This window comes from Leopardus geoffroyi, chromosome B2 (genome assembly GCF_018350155.1).
Source record: "Leopardus geoffroyi isolate Oge1 chromosome B2, O.geoffroyi_Oge1_pat1.0, whole genome shotgun sequence".
NCBI classification, from domain to species: Eukaryota; Metazoa; Chordata; class Mammalia; order Carnivora; family Felidae; genus Leopardus; species Leopardus geoffroyi.
In genome coordinates this window covers 32,584,692-32,604,488 of record NC_059332.1, presented here as the reverse complement: position 1 = coordinate 32,604,488, position 19,797 = coordinate 32,584,692, and the positions used below count along the sequence as shown (strand labels likewise).

General features: G+C 55.4%; 1 protein-coding gene and 1 long non-coding RNA gene across 4 annotated transcripts in view; one reads left to right on the top strand and one right to left on the bottom strand.

The window, feature by feature from the left end:
- Window positions 1-19,561, bottom strand: part of ITPR3 (inositol 1,4,5-trisphosphate receptor type 3) — a 67,499-nt gene extending 47,938 nt beyond the window's left edge. Inside the window, exons 1-2 of one of the 3 annotated variants that reach the window (XM_045497931.1) lie at window positions 19,170-19,561; window positions 3,005-3,075 (exon numbers count right to left, since the gene is read on the bottom strand). In XM_045497931.1, the coding sequence (XP_045353887.1) occupies window positions 3,005-3,075; window positions 19,170-19,258 (160 nt within the window). In that variant the 5' untranslated portion in view covers window positions 19,259-19,561. The remainder of the gene's footprint in view (window positions 1-3,004; window positions 3,076-19,169) is intronic. The other 2 variants (XM_045497930.1, XM_045497929.1) reach the window with 2 other exon arrangements.
- On the top strand, window positions 1,842-5,538 carry LOC123608258. Its single transcript, XR_006717149.1, has 2 exons — window positions 1,842-2,312; window positions 5,056-5,538. It is a non-coding gene; the product is annotated as an uncharacterized LOC123608258 (long non-coding RNA).
- Window positions 19,562-19,797: the final 236 nt, after the last annotated feature.

Genomic DNA, 19,797 nt, shown 5'->3' with positions numbered 1-19,797 from the left:
GACTCAGAGCAGCCATAACCCCAAGACCCCTACGGCAAAGCAAAGGTCAGGGAGGGTGGGCTGGCATGGGGTGCCCTACACATTGGGGCACCAGCAACCTGGGCCTTCCAGGGCCCTGCAGAGTCTGGAAAGAATTCCCAGAACGTGTTAGGGCTTGGAATGGCCTCAGAAGATGGCTAGAGCTGAAACCACAAACAAGAAGCCTATCAGGGACTGGTGGAGGCTGGTCGGGAGCTTCACTGGGCTTTGCCAGCCCAGCCTGGGGGCCTCCAGGGTCAGCATGTGAGGATAACCAAGCTTTTGGGGGAGAGAGGGAGAAACCAGAGTTCCCAGCAACGGTTGGGCCCACCCAGGATGCTGTGACTGCACTTGTGGGGCTTCAGGAAACGGCCATCTCTGATGACATCTAGCCAACTTCTAACATGCCTGCCATGGCCCCCACACCCTTGCTGGGGACCTCCTTCCAGTGCCTTACAGGGTGTTTACAGGAGGGATGTGGAACAATGAGAACTAGGACTCCCAGGTTTGAGGCCAAGCTATGCTTTCCTCTTCTCTGGGCGTTAGTCTCAAAACTGAAGTAGTGGGAGGCCATGTCTCTTTTCCAAGTTCTCACACTCCCAACTACCTGCCAGCTATGGGGTGCACAGAGACCTGGTTCTGTCCCAAAGGTCGGCTCTTCTCAGGTTCAAATGGGGCCACAGGGAGTTCAGAGGGGCCTCTGCCTGCCTCATCAAGACACCCCAGGCCAGGACCTGGGGCAGAGAGGGCATGGAAGAAGCTGGAGGCTGAGTCCCCCCTTCCCCCTCTCTGAGCTGGCTGGGCGCAGTGAGGCCACAGGGACCACAGGGCAACCCCCAGATCTTGGGGAGGGCCCCACTCACAGGCTTTGGGAAAACGGAGAGGAAAAGAAAGGAGGGAGTAGTGGTTTTTTTTGTTGCCAAAAATTGGCCCCAGACTCTGTCCACTGGAACTCTAGAGCAAATCTTCCTTGGCCACACCCACCTGCCTGCCACCACCTGTCACACCACAAAGCTGACTGCGCACACCTTCCCTCTTTGTTCCAGTGCCCTCCCTGCCCTGGCACAGCCCACCCTGGGGACCCTCACCCTTACTAACTTCCTCCCAAGAATTTACCTAAATCCCCCAGCTAGAGTAGAAATCTGCCCCTCCATGAGCCGCTCCAAAGCTCTCCTACTTCTGGCTCCAGGAAAGGCCCAGGCTCCATCACTACCCACTCTCAACCTTCAGGACCGAGGGGCAGGCATGGTCAGAGCTGGGCCTCCAAGCAGGGGGCCCGCACCAGCACCCTGAAACCCCCAAAGCCCAGGTTCCATGCTTTCGAGGTTGGGTTCAACCTAGGGACTTTGGACGGGTCACAGCAACGGGAGCAGCCAGGCCTGAAAGAGGCAGCAGGGGCGGGAGGAAGCCTGAGGAGGGGCTGATGCCTGCATTTATTCCTCAGATGTGTACCAGGCACGCACTATGTGGCAGACGCTGCAGCCAGAACAGAGAACAAAACAACCAGAGATCCCTGCCCTGGCGGAGCTGACATTCTAGCTCCACAGACGATAAACACATAACTAGAATGCATGGGGCATGTCAGATTCACGCTGTAGAGAAAAGGAAAGCAGGGAAGGGAGATGAGGGGTGCAATTTGATACTGGGTGGTCAACGAATGCCCCACCAAGGATATGAGACCTGAAGCACAAGCCAGGTGAATATGCGGAGTAAGAACCTTCTAGGCAGAGGAACAGCAAGTACAAAGGTACGGGGGTGGGGGGGGGGGAGCTTGGCCGATAAATATGAGGAACAGCAGGGAGGCGGTGTGGCTGGAGGGAATGAGAGGGGGGCAAGGGGTGGGGGATGAGGTGAGAGAGGCAGTGGGGCCAGTCTCCACAGAGCAGAGTCTACGGTGGTGAGGAATGTCCAGTGCCAGAGGCAGTTCCCACATACCAGGGCACGTCCTGGCCTAAGACCCCCAGACTCAGCCCCCACTCAGAGGCCCCCGGTACAAGCAGAAGCACAACAACAGGTGTGGGGCCCTTCTTCCAGCTGGGAGGGCCCCCCTCTATCTCCTCCACCCTTCAATGGATGGGCAAGGCCTGGGCAGACAGACGGTCAAGGATGCCGCAGGATTATCTTAAACCCCGCTCGCCTCCCAGCATCCCCCTCGAGCACAATCCCAGCTAATCTCTCCCCAGAGGAGCATCCACATGGGCAGACCAGGCGGCAGCAGCCCGGCGTGTTCCTACCTGCTCCCACCCTGCCCACCACACCCAGGATCTGTCTGATTGTTGGTCTCAGCCTCACAGGTAATCACAACAATAACACTTTACCCTGGCTGGGCACGGTGACAGCAGGGTGTCATTTCATTCTCTCAGCACCCTTGGGCCTGTGGGGCGGGGCTGAGGAGCCCACTGACCACGGAGGACACAGGGGCCCCGAGAGCAAAGGCCCTTGCCAAGGTCACTCAGCAGAGCGAGGTCTGGGTTCCACAAGCTCCCCTCGGGCGGGAGTCCTCCACAAGGCCTGGGCCTGGGGACACCGCCAGGGTCAGGAGCAGGGACCCAGAGATCACTGGCTCCAATCCCCTCACCACGTGGATAAGGAGACTGTGGCACCCAGAAGGGCTCTCACCCTGGGCCTCCTAAAGCCCGGGGAAATTCTCTTCCCCTCCCCTGCTCCCTCAGAAAATGCCCAGTCATGCAAACAAAGAAGGCCTTGTGGCCGGTGGGGAGTTCGGGGGAGAACGGCTCCCAGCCAGATGCGGGTGTGCCCCTGAGAAGCGGGGTGTGGCCCCCCGGAAATGAAGGCAGAAGCTGTCTGAGCCGAGGTAGCAGCAGCACAGCCTGATGGGGGTTCCGCAGAGAGTAGTAGCAGGGCTGCAGGGCAGCTCCTGGTCTAACCCGGCCCGTTGGGGCTGGATGGAGTTGAGTGAGTTCTGTCCCAGGGCCAAGACTCAGCAGCCTGGGAGAGAGGCTGGCGGTGAGAGTGGAGGTCTTACCTCGGAACTTCTTAGGGGGGTTGTCCAGGTCCCCTGCCGCGGGCTCCACCACACAGCGGTCATCCACCAACCTGAGGGACAAGGCAGCTCCATCAGTGGGACAGAAGAGACCATCTCCCCAGGCGTGCCTCCCTCAGGGCAGGGGATTCCAGGGCACTGGGGAGACCTCCAAAAAAACCTCTCCATCGCTGTCAACCGCCCCCCCCCCACCATCAAGTCTTTCCCTTTCCTGGCACCGCTGTTAAAAGGCAAGGTCTTTTGGGGTGGGGATGGGGAGACCCCAGAAGAAGCACAGAGACACATCCAGCTCCCCGACCCTCCCACCCTCCACCCCTCACTTCACGGGGCTGGAGCTGTCTTGTAGGGGGTCTGCCTCCAGTCTGGGCTGTTGCACACTGCAGATATAAATCCTATGAAAGCCCTGAGTGAGACACTGCTGCCCAGACCTAAGGGACAGTGGGCAGTGTAGGAAGGCAAGGGAAAAGGACCAACAGAGACACAAAGTCAGAGAAACTCAGAGAGGGAGGAAGGGAGAGACCGAGAGAGCAGAGCAGAAAAGATAGAGTCAGAAAAAATAAGCAGGATACAAACAGAGACAGAGATGGGGCGCCTGGGTGGCGCAGTCGGTTAAGCGTCCGACTTCAGCCAGGTCACGATCTCGCAGTCCGTGAGTTCGAGCCCCGCGTCGGGCTCTGGGCTGATGGCTCAGAGCCTGGAGCCTGTTTCCGATTCTGTGTCTCCCTCTCTCTCTGCTCCTCCCCCGTTCATGCTCTGTCTCTCTCTGTCCCAAAAATAAATAAACGTTGAAAAAAAAAATTTTTAAAAAAAACAAACAGAGACAGAGAGAGACTAGAGACAGATGGACAAATGGGAAAAGCTTATGAGACACCAAACTAGGAGGACCATCCTTTGGTCTCAAAGACAGGACAATGAACCTTGCACCTTCTCAACCTCAGTCAGGCCCCATTCCATACCCTCCCTTTTGGCCTATCCTGGGGCCTAAAATCTCTTAAGCCACAGCTGTGATTAATCCTGAATCTCTGGAGGACATCCATCCACCCACTTACTCATCCATCCATCTACCCACCCACTCATCTATCCATCTACCCATCCATCCAACTACCCACTTATCCATCCATCCATGCATCCATCCATCCATCCATCCATCCATCCATCCACCCACCCACTCATCTATCCATCTACCCATCCATCCAAATACCCACTTATCCATCCATCCATCCATCCACCCATCCATCCAACTACCCAATTATCCATCCATCCATCCATCCAACCATCCATCTACCCACCCACTCATCTATCCATCTACCCATCCATCCAACTACCCACTTATTCATCCATCCATCCATCCATCCACCCACCCACTCATCTATCCATCTACCCATCCATCCAACTACCCACTTATACATCCATCCATCCATCCATCCATCCACCCAATTATCCATCCATCCATCCATCCATCCATCCATCCATCTACCCACCCACTCATCTATCCATCTACCCATCCATCCAACTACCCACTCATCTATCCATCCATCCATCCATCTACCCACTCACTCATCTATCCATCTACCCATCCATCCAACTACCCACTCATCCATCCATCCATCCATCCATCCATCCATCTATCCATCCATCCATCTACCCACCCACTCATCCATCCAACTACTCACTCATCCATCCATCCATCCATCCATCCATCCATCCACCCACCCACTCATCTATCCATCTACCCATCCATCCAACTACCCACTTATACATACATCCATCCATCCACCCACCCGTTCCTACATTTAAAATTATTCAATGCCATCCTAGCCTCTAGGATAAAGTGATGATGATGATCCATCATTTCAGAAGGCAGATCTTATCTCAGCGTTTCACAACTGTTACCTCTGAATTCTCACCAACTTCCCCACAAGGGGCTATTCATTAACTCCATTTTACAGAGGAGGAAACTGAGTTTGAATGCGAAATAATTTGCCTGAAGTCACAGAGTTGATTCCAAAACCTCCTTCTCCTCCCCTCCTTAGGTTGGCTAACAAGGCCTTTTGTGGACTGACTCCACCCACTCCCTAATTGGCCTCACAACTTCTGCTCCAACCATGCTAAACCTCCAGTTGATCCCAAGGTCCCTGGAGCTCTCATCTCTACATAGGTGGTCCTGGAAGCCTGCAATGCCCTTCATGCCCAGCCCTCCCTGGCTCCTCACCAAGAACCAGGCCTAGCAGACCTCATTTATTCTTCCACCCTCAGCCCCTCTCTCTACTCTGTGAAACCTTCCTTGGCCAGCACCCTCCCTCCCCCTGGGCCTCCTCCCCCCCCCCCACCCCGCCCCGTGTTCCCACAGCACCTGGTCCCGGTCTCTCCTGCTGCCATGCCTCTTCCTACTGCAACTGGTTGCCATGTCTACACTATGGGTTCCTTGAGGACAGGACCCCAGTTTTTCCTTTGGCATCACCAGCACTTTGCACAGTGTGATCCATAAGAATAATAAAAGCAAGCAGGATTTTGTTTCTAATGTTTTCATATGTTGTTATTTAATTTTCTAAATCTGCTTTATTATTATTTCCATTTGGTGGGCCGAGAAGCCAGAGCACAGAGAGGTAAACAATCTGGCCAGGAACATAACAGCCAGCAAGCAGAAGGGCTGAGCTTTGAAGCCAGGCCGCTCAGTGTCAGAGTGGATGCTGTGCAGGACCTCGCCATGATGGGGAGGGGAGAAGGCAGCTTGCTCTGTGAGGACCCCTTGGTCTTCTTCCCTCTCCCTAGCTCCCAGACTGGCTCAGGGCTTGGCCCTCTTTCCTCTTCCATCTGCACGCACACCCTTGGGCATCTCAGCCACATTCGTGGGCTCCAAAGACCACTTAGACACTCACCAATGACTCCCATATCCACCTCGCCCCCAAACTCCAGATCGCGGATCTAACTGCCCACCCAACACCTCCACTTGGATGCCCATAGCACCTCACACTCAGCATGTTCAAAACTGAGCTTCTGGTCTGCCACCTGAACGTGCTCCTCTTAAAGTCCTCCCCATCTCAGTTGATGGCAACTCCGTCCTTCTGATTGGTTGGGCCAAAAACCTTGGACCAATCTCTGGCTCCTCTTCCACCCACGCTCACACCCAATCTGTGAGAAAACCTTGTGGGCTCTATCTTTAAGACACGTGCAGACTATGACCTCTTCTCATCACTGCCACCACCACCTGGCCCAAGCCACCACCCGCAGTCATCTGGATGTGTAACTGCGTCCTCACTGATCTCCTGATGTCCCCCCTTAACCCCCTAATTCCTGTTCCCCACACAGCACACACACCTTTACTTGAGAAGGTGAGTCAAAAATCAGGGCAGTCCTCTGCTCAGAATCCTCCGGAACTACCCATCTCGGAGTAAAAGCCTAGAATTCACACGGGCCTAAACCCACATGACCCAGCCCTCACCTCTCTGACCTCATCTCCTCCCCCTGCCCCTTGCCCACTCTGCTCCAGCCCAAGGCCCTCCTCCAGGCTCCTCAAACTTTCCAGGAGATTTGGCACTGGCTCTTTTGTCTGCCCCCAGATGACACCCTCCTGGCTCCCTCCCTCACCTCCTTCAGATGGCGGCTCAAATGACCCATTCCCCTGAACACCCTTCCTCCCTCCCTCCCTATTCTTTTTAAAACTCGAAACTGCTGTTTCTCACACCCGTTATGCACCTCCCTGCCTCACTGTTCCCATAGTCCTTCTCACCACCTGGCCTGCTCTATATTTTACTTATTTATTTTGGTCACAACCCCCCTCACTTGGAATGGAAGATCCATGAAGACAGGGATGTGTCTGTTTTGCTTCCTGCTGTATCCCCAGAATCTAGACCACTGCCGGGCACAGGGCAGGCACACATGGACTATATAGTGAGCGAATTAATTCGTTTCACTAGCTGCTAGGGAAAGTATACAAGAAGCAAAAGATAAGGTCCCTGCCTCAGGGAGTTTAAACTCTCATTGGGAAGACAAAGCACATACTCAGAGGAGTTAATGATATAAAGAATATGTATGAGTGCCAACTGGTGGTACCAACTGTGGATTTTGTCCAAATTCAGGGAAGGAACAGGTCAGAGCTTGGCCAATCAGAGGTGTGAAAGAAGAGGCAGGAGCTGTACAGGGCCTTGAATAATTCATAGAATTTCCTGTAAGACATTAGTGAATCAGATTAGCTGGTTGCCTCTTAGCAAAGCCCTGAAGGAAGGGGACACAGGATGGATATGTTTTGATGGGGGAGGGGAGGAAGCACTGGCCAGGACTGGGGGCCAGGGGGTGCCAGACAGCCATAGGGCGTCATGGAAGTCAGTGTGGCTGAGGAGAGGCTGGGGTAGCCCCCAACAGCCCGATCTTGTCCAGTGCTCAAGGCCTTGGGGTGGTCCCCTCCTCAGAGATTCTGTCTGAGGAAAGTCCACCCTCGCCCTGACCCCACCATGACTCCCCTGGGGACTCCTTGTCTGGGCCACACGTGCAGGAAAAACACATGTAAATTCGGATGCCTGGCGTGCTTTTCCTAATCCCCCTGGCACAAATCTGCCCTGTCATTACGCGGATGTCCTTCTGTCCCCACCCACTCTGGCACAGCTTCTGAAGCCCTGATATCTCCAACTCAGCCCCTCCCCAGTGCCCCATGGAGTGCGTGAGTGCAGGCTAAAAACACATAGGGAAAGGGAGGGATTGATCAGGAGGGGAGCATGGCCTCCAGGAGGAGAACTTCAACAAGGTTGGGAAGGAAAACATCCTCCACCTGCAGCTGAGAGAGGGCAGGAGCGGTCTGTAGGAGGGACCAGAGCAGAGAGGCAAGCCATGTGGGAAGATAAAAGAGGCAGGAGTGTTCCCGGGAGGTATCAAGAAAACAAGGTCAGTAGATGGGACTTTCAGAGGTTCACCCCCTCCGTCCTGAAAGTGTGGGTCCGGAGTAGCAGAATCAACATCGCCTGGGAACGCTGGGCTACATTCCGTACCCCTCCCCAGGAACAACTAAGGGATGGCACCTTGCCCTACTCAGCATTTTATTTCCCAACTGATGCACAGGGGAGCTCCCCGCCTAGCCTGTAAGCAAAGCAGCTGTCAGCAGAATGTTTAGCGTCTCCAATGTCCCCAAGCGCCCCCGCGAAAGCCTCCTTCCATTCCTCTGTGTGTACTCATTAAGACTGAGGCAACCCCTGAACAGGTTATCAGTCGAGAGGGGCGGGAGGGGTGCCTCGAGAAACCATTAACAGATTAAGCAGGAAAGTCCTTATCAGATGGGCTGCAGGTAGACCTGAGGCCAGAAGGAGGCCCGAAGACCGGGACCCACGACAGGTAAGTTCTGATGGAGGGGGCGCCTCAGGGGGCAGTCCGGGCGGGGGCGCCGGCCAGACGGTGGTCGCGAGCGCCCCTCCAGCCCCTCCCCCGGAACCCGCCTACCCGGCGTCTGCAGTGCGCTCCCGGCGCCCCGCCCCCGCCGCCAGGCCCCGCCCCTTCCCCGCCGCCCGGCGAAACTCGCCGCCCCACGTGCGGCCGTCACCCGGCCGCGCCGCCTCGCCCGGGCCTGCCTCCGACTGCAGGCGCGCGCGGGGGCGGGAGGGTGACGTGCGCTGCGTCCGCGCTTTCCTCCCTTGCGCTGCCCGGCTGCCCCCGCGGCGGCCCCGGACCCCTCCCCAGCCGGTGGCACCCACGTCCGGGGGCCGTACCCCCTCACTCTCCTCATGGGGGGAATCTGCGTTGATTAAAGGAGCCGGACACCTATCACAGGTGCGCGGCTTCGCGTGCGCACCTGGCGCTGTAAGGAGAGCCGAGCTCTCCAGAGGGAGGTGGCGGCGGCGTCGCTTCACCCCACCCCTGACCTCTCCCGAGCGCGTCTCCGTCTCCGTCTCCGCCTGAGGTCCCGGGAAGGGTTGACTCCCACCCTCCGCCAGTCCGCTGATCTCATCGTCCCACCTCCAGGCGTTTGCACACCAGAATCCCTGTCCCTGTCCGAGTCCTGCCAAGCCCTGCCATTTTCAAGGCTGTGCTTAGACTCCTGCAGAGTTCCCTGCCCATTCCCACCACATCGCTCCTCATCTAAAAGCAGGTGACACCCCAGCCACGACCACGTTAGAAAAACTAGTTTTCCAGTGTGCGAAACACGTTGTAAATTGTTGTATATTTTATATCCAATACCTAATTCTGTTCTTACCACAGTCCAGTGTGTGGTTCAAGGACTGAAATTAAACACCACCATCACCCTACCCCCTCTGGTCACACACACACACAGCTGGTCAGTTGGTGTCACATGTACAACCGAGGTCTCCATGGGTTCAACAAAACCTTACAGAGAAGCCATTAGGTGCTGGGTGTCATCTCTACCATCAGGAAGCTCATACCCAACATGCTGACAGAGAGCTGGAGAGACAAGGGTCATGTCCTAGACCCCTGCATCTCCCCACCTCAGGGCCAGCCCAGAGGACACTCAGCAGCCCTGAGGACAGTCCCTACTGTGAGCCTTCCATCCGCTGGGAGGCACAAAGCCAGTTTGAGCCTGCACCATGCAGGGCCCAACAGGGCATCCACGAAGTGGGCAGAGAGAGATGAGCGCAAGTGGGGAGGGGTCTGGCCGGAGGCCTGTATTCAGGGCTGCCCTGGACCCTCTGAAGAAGAGATGGTTGAAAACTCTGCTCTACACAGTTGTGGCGGAGGTTGCTGTCCCTGAAATGTCCATGGGGTCTGCACCCCCAGACCTCAGTCTAAGGGAAGAGAGGAAGGCAAATGCATCCAGGGACCAGAGTGGCCCCATTCTGCCCTGGCTGGACTTTGAGATCCAGGTGGGAGTCATAGAAAAGGCAGTGGGGCGGGTCAATGCTGTCTGGAAAGATTAGATAAGGAGGAGGAAGAAAGGACCTAGAAGTGGGTCAGGTGACTATCAGAAGAGCCTGAATCAAAACCTGCACCTACCAACATGGCCACTATCACAGAAGCCACAGGAGGGGGAATCATAAACTGGGAAATGCCTGAGGGACTCTAGTCAGCCCCTCCAATCTGGCCTGGAAACTGAGGCATGGAGGGGAAACTGAGCAGCAGGTCACACAACAAGTTAAAGGAACAGCCAGTTCCAGACCCCAGATCTCCCAGACCAAGACACTGGCCACTACCCCAAAAATCTAGGCCAGATCCATGGAAGGCCTCTCCCAATGCAGGCCCTGTTGGAATACTGGGATTGGCTGGTGGTGGATGAGGGCCTTAGAATCCCTTTCTCCAAATACCCAAAGTCCCACCCACTAGGTGGGGGTGGGGAGGAATGTTGGAAGAGGAAACCAGGTACTGGCTGGGATGGATCTCTGGCTCGGATCTCTGGCTCATCGCAGAAAAGAAATTCATTTCTGCATCCCTACAAAAACATCCATTTACTTCACCTCTACATATCTTTCTTTATGAAGGATCCACCATGTATCACCAGAGAGCCCAGTATATGGAACTTAAAACAAGCATGAATCAGTAAATGTTTGTTGAATGACTTAATGCAGTCAGATGAAGGCTAAGAGATAGACTCCCTGGACCTAAGGGCAGGCAAGGTAGGCTTCCTCTTCAGAGAGCGTAAGTCTAAAAAGGACAGTAAGCCACACACTCAGTGAACTCCAAGAATATTTCCAGAGATAATGGAAGTGGTAAAAACGACTAAATTTGGTCCAATAGAAATAAAGAGCAGGGCACTTGGGTGGCTCATTCAGTTGTGTCCGACTTTGGCTCAGGTCATGATCTTACAGTCTGTGAGTTCCAGCCCCGCATCGGGCTCTCCGCATCGGGCTCTCTGCTATCATCGCGGAGTCTGCTTTGGGGCCTCTTTCCCCCTCTCTCTCTGCACCTCCCCTGCTCGCTCGCTCTCTCTCTCTCTCTCAAAAATAAATAAACACTTAAGGGGCGCCTGGGTGGCGCAGTCGGTTAAGCGTCCGACTTCAGCCAGGTCACGATCTCGCGGTCCGTGAGTTCGAGCCCCGCGTCAGGCTCTGGGCTGATGGCTCAGAGCCTGGAGCCTGCTTCCGATTCTGTGTCTCCCTCTCTCTGCCCCTCCCCCGTTCATACTCTGTCTCTCTCTGTCCCAAAAATAAATAAACGTTGAAAAAAAAATTTAAAAAATAAATAAACACTTTAAAAACAAAAGAAAGAAAGAAAGAACGATCCTGGGCTAATGTGCAAGCCTTCAGGGAGCTGCCTCTGCCCACAGGCCTGGGTTTTTGGCTTTCAGGATTGGTGGACTCTGGTAAGTCCCAGGGTCTCAACAATGCTGCTCGGTACACAGGGAGATGTATCTGTTAGGCTAAGAAGAGGGACGGAGAGCTGGAGAGACAAGAGGGAAAGCTGAGAAGAGACAGAAAAGTTTAAACAGGGGCTGCCCCGCTGGTCACCCTTCACCTCACCCACTGGCCTTGCCGGCCCAAGCCTTTCTCCTGCTCTGCATAACCGGGAACTTGACTTGTCCTGTCCTGCTTGACATAGTAACTGAGGCCTTAGGATTCAGCAGGGCAGGCCCTGAGGCCTGGCCTGCCTGGCTCCAGACTGCCGCAGAGCTGTCTGGGAAACAGAGCCACAAAATCCAGAAAGTGAGACGGTCTATAGCATAACCCACCCTGTCTTGTCAGGAACTCGGTGTCATCGTGGGAAAGGAAGAGGTGGGGGCATAAGAATCAGATGTAACATGTGGACCTTGATTGGATCCTGAATTAAAGAAACCAGTGGTCAAAGACAGACTGAGGACAATGGGGCACATCTGACTACACACTGGGCATTGGATGCTATTAGGAAATTATTGAAGGGTGTGGTAACAGTACTATGGTTACACAGGACATACCCTTATTTCTTAGAGATGTGTAATGAAGTATTTAGAGGCGAAAACATGCAATTATGTAATTTACCATAAAATACTTCAGCAAAAAATAGATGCAGCATATATGGCAAAATGTGGGCAATTATCGTCTAAGTAGCGGGCATATGGGTATTCTAAATGGTTCTTTTTACTTTTTTTGAATTATATGTATGCCTCTGGCTGGAGGTGAGGGACCAAAGTGACAGCCTAAGTGAAGGCCAGGGCCACCCACTGTAAAAGCTCTGTAAAGTCTCCCCGTTGCCAGCAGCAGCAGCATCTCTGAGACACAGACTGAATTCTGCCTTCCATGACCTAGATCATTCCCGTCACCGGTTTCTAGACTCCCAGCCTGGAGAGGACAGCTCTCCTGCAGGCTGGGGGAAGCTGGTGACGGCTGGCTAGCTGAGTAATGGGAGGGATTTGCGAACCAAATATACTGCCCCAGCACCTGCAGCTGCCCCCAGGGCTGAGGTTCATGTTCACTGCCTCTTCTGGCTCTGCCCACCTGATAGCCAAAAAAATACCTACGTTTACACACCACTGTGATCACTGTGCTCCTCTGCTCTGTCCCCTGAGGAGTCCCTCCTGCCTGTCTCCCCAGGTGGAAAGCCCTCTGCAGTGTGTCCCCACCCAGCCCCAGCCCCAGCCCCCACCCACACCCTGGGCTCACTGTGTAGTCAAGGCCTAGCCTCGTCTCTGTGCCCACAGTCTCCAGTGTGAAAGGCCCCTGCTACGTGAACCAGGGCAAGTCCTTTAGCCTTGCTAAACCAGGGGCCTTCAGGCAGGGAACTGTGACTGCCGGGGCTCTGTGCTGGGTACCACTGCCAGCATGACACATTCAGGGGGACTCGGAACTCACACTCAGAGGCCTGAGATGAACTTCCTGGAGATCTGGGTTCTGCCCACCTCCCCTCTCCCAGACCTCCTTCCCTCCTCTCTCACAGCCCCCACTTCCAGGGAGGAGCCCCCCAGCTCCACATGGGGTGTTAGCGTGGACAACAGGCCCCGGGTGGACTGCAGGGGCTCCATATGCGGGCCCAGGGGCAGTCGAAACCCAGAAACTTCCCCCTGAGCTGAGAGCAGAGCACTGGTGTGGCCTCACCCTAAAATCCAGCACATCACCCCACCCCCAACCCAAGCCACTGCCCCACCCACCCCATAGCCCCACTGGGCCAAGTCGGGAGGGGATGCAGGGTCAGGAATGTAGGGCAGGGCAGAGTGTGAGCAAGTGTCTACAGCAGGATTCTTTAAGGCTGAGAGTTGGATGCAGCCTGGGTCCCTGTCGTCCCTGCCCCCACCTCCCCGTCCCTGCCCCCACCTCCCCGTGGAACCCTGGGGCAGATTCTGCCCTCAGGCAACCCCCACACAGCCCCTCTCTCCAGTTCACCCCTCCTCTCTCCATCACGGTGACCACGCCCAACTCTGAGGGTGGAAGCTGGTCTTTCTCCCCACACCCCCTAGTACAGCACCCCTAAACTTAGGACATGAAGGGGGGATAGAGCCCCTGAGGCACAGAATCACCTTCTCAGTACCTCTACCACCAGAGAAACAGGCAGAGTTTTGAGAGAGCCTGTGATGTAAAGATGTGCTTTTTCTTTGATCTCAGAATTCCACTTCTGGGAATTTAGCCTGAGAGGAAAACCGGACAAGTGTTAGGGCATGTATGGACTAGGATGTTCGGTACGGATTGTTTATAAGGGCAAAACTTTAGAAACAACCTGAATGCCCGATACTAGAGTTGCTTGAATAAGTGAGGATACATCTTACCGAGGGACACTATGCAGCTATAACAATGGCGTGTGGGCATAAGAAAATACAGCTTAACATACCCACCCCCCTGTATGACAGGATACAAAGCCATATGTGCGGTTTGACATCATTTTGTAACTGTTTATTTGTGTAAATAAAAGGCTTGAAGATTCACATGCAGAATGTTAATATAAGTCACAGTGGTATCACAGATCATTTTTTTGAGTTTTTCCAGTTTTCTCTGTGGAACATATATATTTTTTTTTTAACTTTTTTTTTTAATTTAAATTTATTTATTTATTTTTGAGAGACAGAGGGAGACAGAGCACAAGCAGGGGAGGGGCAGAGAGAGGAGACACAGAATCCGAAGCAGACTCCAGGCTCTGGGTTATCAGCACAGAGCCTGACGTGGGGCTCGAATTCACAAACTGTGAGATCATGACCTGAGCTGAAGTCAGACGCTTAACCGACTGAGCCACCCAGGTGCCCCATATGTTATTTTTTTAACAAAAAAATATGTATTTTCAAAAAATGAGTTGCATGAATTGGCCTAGCTGAGGCCCAGACCCTGCCCTGTGCCCCAGGGCATCTCCAGGTGAAAGGAGTCCGGCATCTCCAGTGAAATCACAATTAAATGAAAGCCAATGGCAGGTCTGAAATCTGCTCCAGGAATGTAGTCTGCACGGGAGGGGCAGTGCCCTCCCCCCTGGAATTACATGTGTCTCAGAGACTTAAGGCTCAAAGGGCCCTTATAGACCATCTCACCCAGCTCCCCATTGTATAGACTGGAACAGGCTGGAACTCTATCGTGGTTACTACTGACTCCCCAGTGACTAGAACAGTGCCTGGCACATAGTAGGTGCTCAATAAAGGTTTGTTAAATGGCTTAAAGAAGTCTGATGAAGGCGAAGAGATGGGTCCTCTGGACCAGGTAGGCTTCCCTACAGCCTGTCAGTCTAGGAGGGCCCTTAGATCAGGGATCCCCACCCCAGGTAAAATCACTAGGGAGTTTTTTAAAAATCCAACCCTTAGACCCCAGTTGGTCTGACATGGGATTTGGAAGCTGGAAAAAAAATGTTTTCTTAAAGATCCCAGGGGAGAGGCACCTGAGTGGCTCAGTCAGTTAAGCGACTGACTTCAGCTCAGGTCATGATCTCACGGTTCATGGGTTTGAGCCCCACATCGGGCTCTGTGCTGACAGCTCGGAGTCTGGAGCCTGCTTCAGATTCTGTGTCTCCCTCTCTCTCTCTGCCCGTCCCCCATTTGTGCTCTCTCGCTCTCTCTCTCTGTCTCAAAAATAAATAAGATGTAAAGAAAAAAAAAATTAAAGATACCAGGGGATTCTCAGGTGCAGAGCACCTTAGAGAACATCAGGCTGAAGGAAACACACTCTGAGAAGGCAGAGTCTTGCCAAAATCAACCAGAGAGTTAGTGACAAAGCAGGAGAACCCTGCCCCTGGGACTACTGATGTAAGGGTCCTGACCCTGGGGACCTGGGGCTTCCTCCATATTTACCTCCATGTTTTCTGGGTGCTGACCTCCAGTGCCCACCCTTCTGGGGAAGTGAATCAGGCTGGAAGGTGGACAGAGAACCCCAAGGGGGGCGTCTTTTGACCCTATTCCCTGTGATCACCCAGCCCTGGGCAATACAGGTTCGGAGGCTCTGAAAGCCCCCAAATGGAACTCCAAGCAAGGAAGGCACTTTGACAAACGTTGGGAGCTCAGTTTCAAGACCCAGTTCACCTGCACTCCCCAACTTACTCCTTGTGGGCCAAGGCCCACCCCTCTGGCCACTCAGAGAGACCTGCAAGGAACTGGATGTCAGACTCTGAGGGGCCCACCCTGCACACTCAGGGCCAGTTCCCCACAGCCACTGGCCAGGAGTCGCATTAAATCCTCCACCTTTCACTGGCCCTGATCAGTCGCTCCAGTCCTGGCCTCTGCTGCCTTCCACCCAGGGTGAGGTGCAAGGCAGTGGTCCTGGCCACACTCTCTTGCCAAGAACAGGCATGGGCCTGCTTTCCCTTCCCTGCCAAGGTCCCGACCTGCTCCAGGATCTGCTGCCCAGACCCCTCCCATCCTCTCAACCTGGAGTTAATGTACAATCTTCACCAGGAGCTCTAATTATTCAGGCAGCTCTAATTAGCTTCCTCCACTTTGCCCTGTAGTGCCTGGCCAGAAACTGAAGGCTGCCCCGGACTCCCTCCTCCACCCATGCCCCCCCCCCAATCTCCCAGCTGACCAGCTCCTCTGCCCACCAAGGGGGCCCCTATCTTCAACAAATTCATTTCATCCAGCCCTTACTGGGCACCTCCTTGATATCAAACATTGGACTAGCCTGGGAACTCACTCAAATCACAGACATGGGCACCCACAGCCAGGGTGAAAGCCAAGGGGCCCCTTTCTGGGGCCACCAGAAAGATTCTGGCGAGGATGGGGCAGAGAGAGAATGACTTAAAGCAGTGCAGCTCACACGTTAAGGCACCAAATCCCATGGGGATCAGCAGGCAGATTCTGAGGGACAGGCAGAGGTCAGAGATGCTGTACTTGTAGCAAGCTTCTAGGCGACGCTCCTGCTGCTGTACCAAGGACTATACTTTGAGTAGGGAGGACTTAGCAGTGCTTAGAAATCATTCTGTCATTGACTGAGTTCCAAGAAGGTGAGACACAAGGCTCCCTCTTTCGCCACAGAGGCCCCCCGTGCCCAGTACGGTGCCTGCGGACAGCCTGAGCGGATGAATGGTGTAATGAATTAGTTAATCCTGGCAAATTGCCCAGCATTAGATGGCCCTACAGAAAAATCCCCAACTAATCGTGAAGCAACACAATCCCAGAGAGGAGTTTGTGCTAAGCAGTGCAAAGCACAGAGAAAGAAGGGTTAATTCTGCCAGGCTGGGGGAGGAGGAGCTGGATCTCTCAAAAAAGGTCACTTCGCATGAGGTCTTAAGGGTGGGTCAGATTTACCCAGGTGGAGACTGGCTGAAGGGCGGGGGCAACCCAGGAGCAAAGGTAAAGAGACCTAGAGCGTGGGGTAGGTTCCAGGAATCAGGGTAGTATCACGCACCTAGAACTTCAGAGGGTGTGAATGGGGGAAAAAGACAGGAAATTAAGTGAGGGTGCCAGAATGCCAAGCTGGGAGGGGGCATCCATCGGTGGAAAGTCAGGAGCTGTTGGAGGTGTTCGCATAGGGAACAGGCACCCTGGAGTAGAAGTGCTATTGGAGGTCACCAGGTCCTGCCCCAGGGTCAAAATGGACTGGAGGAAGCGCTCCTGGGGGCAGGAAGGGCCAAGGCAGGAGGGAGCTGTGTTGGGAGGTGACAGATCTGTTTTGAGGGGATGAGGGCTGTGTGGAGGGCAGAAGATCCTTCCCCTGATTCTGACAGATCTCATAGATAAAAACCACTCACTTCGGGGGTGCCTGGGCGGCCCAGTCAGTTAAGCATCCGACTCCTGATTTCAGCTCAGGTCAGGATCTCACAGTTTGTGGGATCAAAGCCCTGGGTCAGGCTCTGTGCTGACAGCTTGGAGCCTGCTTGGGATCCTCTCCCTCTCTCCCCCTCTCTCTGCCTTTGCACTCTCTCTCTCAAAATAAATAAATAAACATTTATTAAAAAAAAAAAAAAAAGGGAGGGGTGCCTTGGTGGCACAGTTGGTTAGGTGGCTGACTTCAGCTCAGGTCATGATATCGCAGTCTGTGAGTTCGAGCCCCGCATCCGGCTCTGTGCTGACAGCTCAGAGCCTGGAGCCTGCTTTGGATTCTGTGTCTCTCTCTCTCTGTCTGCTCCTCCCTGCTTGTGCTCTATCTCTCTCTGTCTCTCAAAAATAAATAAATGTTAAAAAAAAATTTTTTAAACCCCACCCACTTTGTGCTCAGCCCTGAACCAGGCACTAAGCAACAGTGGAGATGATCATTTGCCAAAAGCTCCCAGTGCTGTTCAGACACAAGATGGGGGGCTTCCGTCTGCCCCCGATTCCCCCACATTCTCTCCTCCTTCCCTCAGCATTATGGGAGGTGTGTACTGTGTGCACACTATGTGCAGGCTAGTAGTTTCAAACAGCAGCCCTGGCCAGAGCAGCAGCAAGGGGTCCCCCCGGCCCGTGCTCTCTGGGGGAGGCCTGCACAGATGCTGGCCCAGATGTGGTTCCACCCCCATCCTCTGGGGAAAGGAGCAAGAGAAGTCAAATCTAGTGAGGGCGAGGACATGTGGCTGGGGATTCCACATCTGAACGGGGTGGGGAACGAGAGAGGCACCAAGAAGGATAAGGAGAGCAGGTATGCTGGAGTTCCCAGTCAGAATCCTCCGCTGGCAGAGCCAGCCCTCCAAGCCCCAGTCCTGTTGGATTCCCCTTCCTACAGTACTAAAGCCAACCTCCCAAATACCCTGGGAGACATCAAGAGAACCAGGTGACTCCCACTTCCCAGCCTCAGGGGTGAGCCAGGCCAGATCCAGAGCCAGACCTGGGTTGAGGGCTCCAGGGCTGTCCTCCAAAACCCCCAGAGAGGAGGCACCTTGTGGCTGGCGGGTGTCCTGATGAGTAGGGAGAGCAGAGGAGGGTGCGTTTATCCTAAAGGCAGCCCGGGCGGGGTGGGGGGGGAGGGGGGGTGGTTAGATGAGCCAACTTAACACAAGTCCCCAGACTGAACATGGGACAAAGGCAGCAGGACCTGCCCTGGAGCCTGGCTGGAGAGGTGGAGAAACCACTCTACCTCCTCACTCCCCCCCTGACCCCGCCCCCCCCCTCGCCGCCCCTGCGACTCACCCAACTACTCCTTTGAAGATAAACCTATTGGCTCTGCCTAATTCCTTTCCTGCCCTGTGCCTGCTTCAGGCCTAGGCCTCTCCAGGGACTTGAATAGATTCCCTGCTTATCCAGACCCTGGGGGGTGATGGCCAGCATTAATTAATGTTTGTAAAGAGCTCGGGAGATCCTGGGACCGGGGACCAAGGGGCGCCAGATGAGCCGCGCAGGAAATTGACCGGGAGAGGCGGAGAGAAGGGGCCAGGACCTAGGATTCTTGGTAGGGGAGGGCTGAGAAGGCACTCCTACTTAAGGGGGGCAGGGGAGGACAGAGCTAGAAGTAAAAGATGCGACCCTTCAAAGGTGCGACTGGACCCTAACAAGAGGATTTCGGGCTCCAAGCTGCCCCTGCCTTCCCCCACAGCTCCGCCCCCCCCCCGCCCCCGCCCCCGGCCAGTCACGTCCAGGCCCGGATGCCTTCCCCAACTCAGGCCCCAGCCACCCACCTGCCCCGCCCCGGGACCACCTGCAGAGGAAGTCTCAACCTCTCCTCCGGCTCCGAAAAAAGTCGAGCGCGCGAGGGTGGAGGCTTCGCCTAAGGGGCGCCTCCTACCAACTCCCGCAGCGTGCCCGACTTTTACCTGGGCAAACATTTCACTTCCTTTCTCTAAAAGAAGGAGGCGAGCCGTTACCCCGCTCCTTGAAGCTGGGGACTTCCAGGTCCTCTGTCGGGGGGCGGCGGCAGGACGCACGCAACTGGTACCAGGGCCTACGGCGCCCCCTCCCTGCCCGCACCCCCCTCGAACTCGGCTCACTCACCCCAAAGTGCTGATGAAGCCATTGACGGAGCCCTCGGCGTACAGGGAGACGATGTCCCCGATGTGGAGAAAGCTGGACATCTCGCTCATGGCTGCGGCCCTCCGGGGACCCGGGGCAGTGGGAGCGCCAAGGGGCGCGAAGCCAGGCTCGGTGCAGAGGACGGAGGTGACCGTGGAGGCCGGAGGGGCGCGCCCCCACCCGCGAGCAGGGCGCTCGGCGCGGCCAGGGCGGGCTAGCGGCCACCGGAGCGGAAGGCGGCGCGGCGCGGCCCGGGAGCCGCTGGTGGCGTCCGGGTGAGGAGGTGCCCGCGTCTCGGCGCGCCCGCCGCCCGCCCGCCCGGCCCGGCCCGCGCGTACCTGCAGTGTAGAAGGAGCAGGAAGTCTGGGGCCGCCACACACACATGCAAATCCCGCCCGGGAGGCGGGGAAGCCACACCCCGGCCCCCCCCGCACCCCACCGCCGCCGGCCCGCCTGCACCCATGTGCGCCTGCCCGCTTCCCCGCGCCCTGCGCCCCTCGCGCGTCCGGGGCCAGGCCTCCCGGGCGCCGAAACAGCCGCCTGCCCTGCGCTACTCCGAGGAGTCCTGGAGCTCCCGCTGGCTCCCGGGTTCGGAGTTCCAGCTCCAGCG